General features: G+C 33.0%; 1 protein-coding gene across 3 annotated transcripts in view; it reads right to left on the bottom strand.

Annotated features, from left to right (window-relative positions):
- Positions 1-749: 749 nt before the first annotated feature.
- LOC105034476 (uncharacterized) overlaps positions 750-8594 on the bottom strand; it is a 75060-nt gene continuing 67215 nt past the window's right edge. For all 3 annotated transcript variants that reach the window (XM_073251787.1, XM_010909658.4, XM_019847006.3), the window contains 2 exons: positions 5708-5750; positions 750-1397 (listed from right to left, as the gene is read on the bottom strand). In XM_073251787.1, the coding sequence (XP_073107888.1) occupies positions 952-1397; positions 5708-5750 (489 nt within the window). In that variant the 3' untranslated portion in view covers positions 750-951. The remainder of the gene's footprint in view (positions 1398-5707; positions 5751-8594) is intronic.

Here is an 8594-nt window from a genome sequence, read left to right as displayed (position 1 = left end):
TATTTATCCGATATTCTAATACATACCTCTAGATAAAATGATATATTTTTCATAAATTTTTAGATATAAATATCTTAGAAAAAAAAAGATTTGGAAGAAGAGAAAAAGACTCGAAAGAAAGGACTTGTAAATGAAAAAATAGTTGATGAGTTAGATAATAGATGAAAAAACTTGACAACAAAAAAAAGAAATATAAACAGTTACCAAGATTTTTGTATATTTTTTTTATTATTTTAATTATGAAACTAATAGACTCCATTAATAGGAAAGTCCGATTCTTATTTGACTTTAAATGTAAGATATGAAAAAAAAAATATAACATTAAACTAAACCCACCCTCTATGATGGCCTACATTGCCAGCTCCATTATGAATTTTATTCCTAAACTAGTCGATTTTGTACACTCCCCTGGATCCAGACGAGATAATTGGCCGGCTATGAATGACAAAATAGATGAGAAATTTTCCTTGCCTCCAAAATGAACTACAAAGAAATCGCCAGAGAGAGAGAGAGAGCCTTTTTTCTGTTTTTATTTTTAGTTTGTCATTGGTCAGGATTGGCTCACCAGGAGGTTTTTTTGGTAACAGATTACAACAAGGTGACAGAAAGAGAGAACCTTTTTTCCTTTTTATTTTTAGTTTGTGATTGGCTTATCCAGGAGGTTTTTTTTTTTTTTTTTTTTTTTTTTTTTTTTTGTGATTGGCTTATCCAGGAGGTTTTTTGGTAACAGATTACAACAGCTGCACAGATTACCGACAAGGTGAATGACAGTGATAGCTGCACAGATTACTGACAAGGCGAAAGACATTGTAATTCCACACTCATGTAAAGGTAAAGAAGGCCAATTATGTAGTCGGTGTTGCTCGAAGTGCTCGTAATCTCACAAACCCACAATTTCCATTTGCCACACCTGACGATATCCACCAAGATGCTATCAAGCCTGAATGGTTCTCAAATTTCAATATCACCACCAGAACTAGCCGAGTCATCATCGCTGCCATCGCTATCACTGCTGCTGCTCCCACTCCCACTGCCACTACCACTGCTGCCACTTCCGCTGCTGCTGCTGGAGCTGGAGGTCTCCTGCTGTTGCTGTTCCTCCTCTGCATTCACCTGAGCTCGCAGAGCTTCAGCAGCATTGGGCCCCTCATCTGCTTCATCACTTACATCCACATCTGCAATCTCATCATCAGTTTCATTCTGACTTGGAATGTTGATATCAAACCCAACAGCCGCTGTCGGTCCTCCAGCACTTGTCTTATTTGGTGTCCCTCTGTCATCATCGCCGAGTATATCCAGGTTCTCCTCTGGTTCATAAGATTTTGGATCAGGGGACATCGATGATGAATTTGGAGGAATAGATTGCTGGCTGGTGCTCTTATTTGTGGGTTTTGGACCTGTGACAATGATCAATGCCGAACAGAATGAAATGCAATGTGATTAGAAAATGTCAAAGTAAAGGACAATAAGCCAAAGTTATATATGGGCCTTAAAATGCAGGAAAGTTCACTACGGCATCACAGTGCATTTCAAAGTTGTAGTGCACCAATTTACTACTAGACTCAACAGAGTTGGGCTCCCCACTCCTTGGGGGTCTACCCTACATCAGGTGGCTGTCCCCTCGCCATTATAATGATGTTTTATGTTTCAGTAAGTGTTCTTTCGCAAGAATAGTCTCACCTGTTAGCAACATCTAAACCATTAAATTACCCATACTGACACTCTTTTTTTTTTCCTCCCATGTGAATCATGGTTTTATCTAAAGAAACTTCTCAATATGCATGGATTACAGAAGATAATAGGGTTTTTTGCATACTTACCCTCCTAAACATTGAAAAACTTTGTGTAAATACCCTCTCCAGATTGATATTTGCATATAACCCTTATAAAACACTTGTTTTGTGTGTACACTTTTTTTTTTTTTTTTGCATATGCACCAATGCCATCCAATGCCATTAAGAAGTTAACGGTTTAAAATTGCAATAAATTAAATATCCTTTATGAGTAAACATACAAAAATAAATATTTATAAAGGTACACATATAAATAATAATTTGATAAGGATATTCATTTAATTTTATATATTCAGAAGGATATACATAAAAAAAAAATCCTTGAATTTTTACATAAATACCCTCATAAATATTAAAATTTGCATGAATATCCTTCCAAATTGATATTGCATTTATGCCCTCACAAAATACTATTTTTGCATGAATACCTTTAACATAACGATTCAGTTGATGTCATTAGCCAAAATTATATTTATTTAAATTAAAATTAATTAAAATCATGAAATTATCTTTTTACCCCTGAAGCGAATGGTAGGCTAATGGATCTCGCTAGAAACTGATCCGATCCGTTGAACTTTCTTTCTTCCTATGCGATTGCTCTCTTCTCCCTCTCTTCCTTTTGCAAGAGTTCTCACCATGGGAATCTAAGTCTCTCTCAAACCACCGGAGTTCTTTGTTCATTGTATCTTTTTTTACATGATAATGGTCAGGATTATTTAAAGAAAAGGCAAGTGGTTGATTTAAAATCATAATGATTAGATGAGTCCCATACATTAGGTCATTTCTTTTTCTAGAAAATTGAAGCTATAAAAAAAGTGACTTAAAGTACCCTATATAAGGATGACCGGAAGTTATTAGTGAGTCTTAAGGATTCTGAAATTCTTCGATGGTTTTGCTGGGGGATGATTAATGTTGTTGTTCCACCCATGAACACAATAGTAGCTAGGAGGCTTAATCATTACAATCTATCATCCGTCTTTAAGAGATTCTAATCTCTTTCTATATTCTAATATAAACCCTTTTACATGTATCTATAACAATAAATATTATAAGCTGTTTTCAATGAAATAAGATATAATGGTTGCTATAAACAAAGAAAAATAAAGTAAAATAATCTCATCATTAGTGAAAGAATTATTTCCATAACTCTCTTTGTTATCTAATTGTCGAATCTATCTTTTTTCTGAGCAATGCATTCATAGAAAACATTGAGTACTAAACTAATTTGGATGATAGAACAAGTTAAAATAAACAAAAATAAATTAGATTTTTTTGCATGTAAACCTTCCCCAATATGTAAAATTGTATCAGTACTCTCGCAAAGCTACTATTTGCATGTATACCCTTATAAATGTTCTTTTTATATGTTTATGTATTTTAGTTATTTAAATTTTAAACCATTAATTTCTTAATGACGTTAGATGGTGTGGATATATATGCAAGAAAAAAAGAAGGATATCCATAAAAAACAAGCATTTTATAACGGTATACATACAAATATTAATATTGGGAGGGTATTCATGCAAATTCTGATATTTTGGAGGGTATGTATACAAGACCCAAGAAAATATCACAAAACAAGAAATAGTCAAAGCACAGAAGAGACAAGTGGCTTAAAAAATTAAGTCAACTTTAAATAAATCCTAATTCCAATATTTTGGAGGGTATGCACACAAAAACCCAAGATAATATCACAAAACAAGAAATAGTCAAAGCATAGGAGAGACAAGTGGCTTGCAAAATGAAGTCAACTTTAAACAAATCCTTCCCATGAAGAAAATAACAAAATTATATAGGAGATGCTAACATTGCTTAACTGAAAAGTCGGATGAATTTGAAACAACAATACAAATCTGAGAACATCAACCAACTGATAATGCTCAAATAGTACCTGTCTAGACCTTTATATAACTTGATAAGAAAAGAAAGTACTGTAAATTATGACTTTGGTAGGAGATATAAGAACCAGGGTTTTACATCCCTACGGGATTGGGGGGTGTTCGGACCATCCCATCCTGTTCCTTTGAGAAAATGGGACAAGTTGGAACCCCAAGACCTATCTATATGGGGAAGGAAGGCAGAAAGAAGAAAAAGAAAAAAAGAAAAGAAGTGAGAAAGAAAATGAAAAGAAAGAAAAAAAGATAAAAGAAAAGAAAGAAAAGAAGAAAAGAAAGAAGGGAAAAGAGAGATAGAGGATATCTATTAGGATGCATAATCCGGATTGCCGCCGGGACAGGACGGGATGGGACAGCGGGATGTCCCATTCCATAAAAAACCTAGGACACCTTCATCCCACAAAATTTAAAATCCTGATAAGAACGATGTACCTTGAGAAAACACGTAACAGGCTCCCAGAATGAATGTTTTCTTTTTTTTTTTGGATAAACCTCAGGATGAAGACTTTAAAGAAAGTAAAGGTCATTTTAATTCAATGCAGAACGGGAAGACTTAACTTTTTTGTAAATATGGTCATCCATGCCAAGGTAATTAGTGGTTCCAACAACACTCAATGGAAACAGATAAGAGAAAGAAATGAGGACATTAACAATTGGATACATATTGTATCAGTAGTTACTGATGGCATAAAAAGGATTTTGGCAAGGGAAAATTGGCTATGTTCCTTTCATGCCATAACCACATTAAGTCCCTATTTTAACGACCATAAATTTGAACCAAGTAGCATGTATTCTTTGCTAAACGAAACTTACTCGTATCAGTGGAACTAAAATGGATTTAAAAAATTGAGTGATTCAGACATTACTGAAGAATATGACTTTCACATTACACATACATTTTGTCGACACCTCAGAAATCTATATGATGATTATATATATCAATATAGCCAATAGGAGTGCTTGTCCCTAGATAATCGAGCAAGAAGAAAGTAGCTCTAAATTGGACACAGCTGGTGGAGAGAGCTGCTCGATAAAATGGTCAATTGAGCAATTTTTTTAAGTCCAACATTGCAGGAAAAAAAAATCCACGTCAAATGCTGGCAAAATAAATTCTCCTAAACAAGGCAGATTCAAAGAAAAAGACAAAGTGGAAAGATGAATTATGCAAACTACATGGTGAAAGGATAACACAGTAATGCAAAAGCTTAAAGTAATGTTTCTTGGAGTGAAACTTTTGGAGCTCTTTACCTCTTTAGATGACAAGTGAACAAAGCAAAGTTGAAAGCATTTGGGATTGGGCACAAGAAGTTTCTAATAAGATGGGTATGGAGGGGTTGACTAAGTTTGGCATGTTTGCTTGGGCATTTTGGAAACTTCATCATAAGAGGACATAAGCAAGAACTGTGGACAACAGTTTCTAAAGCTTGCTGGCTATTCAAAGAATTCTACAGTAAACAAGGGATTAGTGATAGGACAGAAGCTTGATTACAAGAAAGATGGACTTCACTGGATGGTGTCTAACAAATTTCAGTATGTTACTCTAAAAAGGAAAAACCGGTGTTGGATGGGTGGTTTGAGGTCACAAAGGTGTGTTAATTGCAGCGATGTCGAAGAAAATGGTTCGAGCGACATCTGCCAAATTGATTGAAGCATTTGTAACTAAAGGACTGAGCTATGGATCAAGTTGGGACTTTATAATATTATTGTTGGAACATAGGCTCAATCGATGTCATAGATTTCAATATGCACTCAACATAAAGACTTCTTGGTCATAAGCTTAACTCTTCAAGATGCACAATCCCTAAGAAAATCTTTCAAAAATGCATGCACTTTCCTGTTAGAAGATCAGACAAGAAGCAGCACCATATATTGGCACCGCATGCAGTGCTTGTTGAAGATTTAAACTTGGATTGATGATTCCCCAAATTCGTTGATGGTATTTTTACTAATAAATGTCTTATCAAAAGATACACACATAGTAAGTGAGAGAAATAGATAGTATAAAACTGCAAGATGTACCTGGGCTTTCTGGCTCACCAATATCAATTCGTTCTACCTCAACCTGCATTACCACCAAAATAGAAGGATGACAAAAATTACCTTTGTATGAGTGGTAGATATTTTCTGACAAAAAGGATGAATGTTATATGGAAGATATATATCTTTGTGCAAAAGCAATAACCCTTAGGATCCTTACTAAGATGTATATCTAAACTACATCTGATCTTAGAAAAGCTAGTTTATATTTATAGCAAGAAGCGGAGAAAAAAAGACTTACATGAACAAGGATAAAGAACAATTAGACCAAAAATAAGGAATATTTGTCTTTTTCTTTTTTTTTTTCTTTTTTACTAAATATTATTCATAATCATCTAGCCATTTCCCAACTGCTTGGGATTGGCTTTATGAATCTTCATTCACTAAGTACTCCTACAGACCCACTTCTGATGTTATTCTAAGTTTCTCCATATCCTTCTTCACAACATCCATCCATGTTAATTTAGATCTCTCTTCTTTTGTTAGAACCTTCAATACAAACTGAAGTACCTCTCCTTAAAAGTCTCCTTAAAATTTTCATCGTATATATCTATACTTTCTCAATCAATTTTCCATCACTTTGTCTTTAATTTGTACAACTACTATATCTCCTTTAATATATTCTTTTCTTAATCTATCTTTTCTTAATACATACCAGCTCAATCGATTTTCCATCACTTTGTCTTTAATTTGTGCAACTCTTATAGCTCTTTAATATATTCATTTCTTAATCTATTTTTTCTAGTTTTACCATACATCCATCTTAACATTTTCATTTTCGCCACACCCAATATATCCATATACTTTCTTTGTGCCCCAAAATAATACTCAATAATACTCAATAGTATTCAATAATAAATTTTCTCTGGTCATTAAGGTATACAATTACCAATATTATTTCAGATGCACTTGTACACCTCGTCCAACCAGCTCTAGTTCTTTTACATATATCTTCATATATCTCCCTATTATTCTGTATAATAGATCCTAAACAATGAAATCGGTCACTTAGTAGCATCTCTTGTTCATCAATCTTAATTGATGTTACATCTTTGTTTCCATTCTCACTAAATTTACATTCCATATACTGTGCTTATGTTGTATTAATTTCTAAACCCTTATCCTCTAAAGTGGTCCTCCATATGTCTAATTTAGTATGTATCTAGTTTTCTTTTAATCAATCAATACTAGCATCATCCGCAAATAATGTACATGATGGTACGTTTTCCTGAAAATTAGCTATGAAAACTTGCAGGCTTAATGCTGATCCTTGATGTAAGTCAATGGTAAATGGAAAAAAAATTGTACTACAGCAACTACTAATATATATTATTGCCCTATCATACATGTTCTCAATTATTTCAATATATTGTTTATGTATACCCTTCCTTCTTAAAGCCTACCAAGTAACTTTTCTTGGCACCCTATCATAAGCATTCTCTAAATTAGTAAGACAAGATGTAGACTTTTCCCCTTTTGCTATATTTTTCTATCAATTATATAAATGCCCCCATTATCAATTTTTCAAGCATAAATCCAACTTAGTTATCTGAAATAGATTTATTTTTCTTAATCTTTATCCAATATTACTTTTCCATAATTCATAGTGGAACAATTTTGTACATCATCTTTGTTCTTGCAGACAGATACCATCTCATTTATTAATCAATTTTCTTAATCTACACCATCTTTGCTTAATAAAGAGATGGAAAATTGATTGTGATGGTATGGGTATATACAACGAAAATTTGAGGAGGCTCTTGCAAGGAGAGGTATTTTACTTTGTGTTGAAGGTTGTAACAAAAGAAGAGGAAGATCTAAATTAACATGGATGGTGGTTGTGAAGAAGGATATCTGGTACTTTATTAGTTCTCATAACTTCATTAGATAGATTAGTAAGCTAATCAAACCCAATATCTTCCATGGTTTTCTGAACCTCAATAGATATTTCATCTGGTCCTGATGCCTTAATTTTTTTCATTATTTTCAAAACTATTTCCTTTTCTCTTTTATGAATCATACAAATAGAAACTTGAATTCTCCCTGACTGTAGTTTCCAATAAAGATTTCTTTGGTAAAAACCCTGTTTAACAATTTTTTATATTATTCTATTTTTCTTTAATTTTCTCATCTTTCAACAGTATCCTATCATCCTCACTTTCAATAATCTAATTTGATCAGCTCGTTTCTCTAGCTTTAGCTATTTTATAAATTTCATCCTTTCCTTCTTTTGAACCCAATCTATCATAGAAGGTTTCATAGGTTATGTAATTAGCCTTACCAACCTTTTGCATCTTTCTTAGCACTGTTGTATGCTATGAAACCTTCAATATCTTTTGCTTTTAGCCATTGTTTAAAGCAAACACATGTTTATTAAATATTGTTCTGTGCCACAGAATTTTCCACAGGTTGCTCTATGTAAGGAATTGAATACTTCACTGATCAGTATGAAATCATTAATCGCTATTCATCATACACGTGAGAAAATAAAATACCTTTGATTCCTTCAAGCTATCAATTTCTCCAATAGAAATAAAAGATATATTCAAATGGTTGTATGATAAACCTGATGGGAACTTTTCATTTTCAGAAAAGTGTTCCTTTTCATATTAAAATTTTATTTTTTATAGTAGAAAAATAGAGTTTAAGAATTCATAAAATCAGTATGACAAATCATATCGGTTTTGTCAGTTCATAACTTTCATAATGATCAAATGGTTTTAAGGCTAATAGATGACAACATAGCATGTTTATCCATTGATAATTCATGCTTTTATACCTAATTCATAATAAATTTTCATCACTGATATAGAGATTGCCTCTTCTAAAGGGGAGAGCGGCATAGGAATAAATTGTGGCCACCCAGTAA

The sequence above is a fragment of the Elaeis guineensis genome, chromosome 2 (genome assembly GCF_000442705.2).
Source record: "Elaeis guineensis isolate ETL-2024a chromosome 2, EG11, whole genome shotgun sequence".
NCBI lineage: Eukaryota > Viridiplantae > Streptophyta > Magnoliopsida > Arecales > Arecaceae > Elaeis > Elaeis guineensis.
Note: the sequence above shows the minus strand (reverse complement) of the source record. Positions and strands in the feature narration are given on the sequence as shown.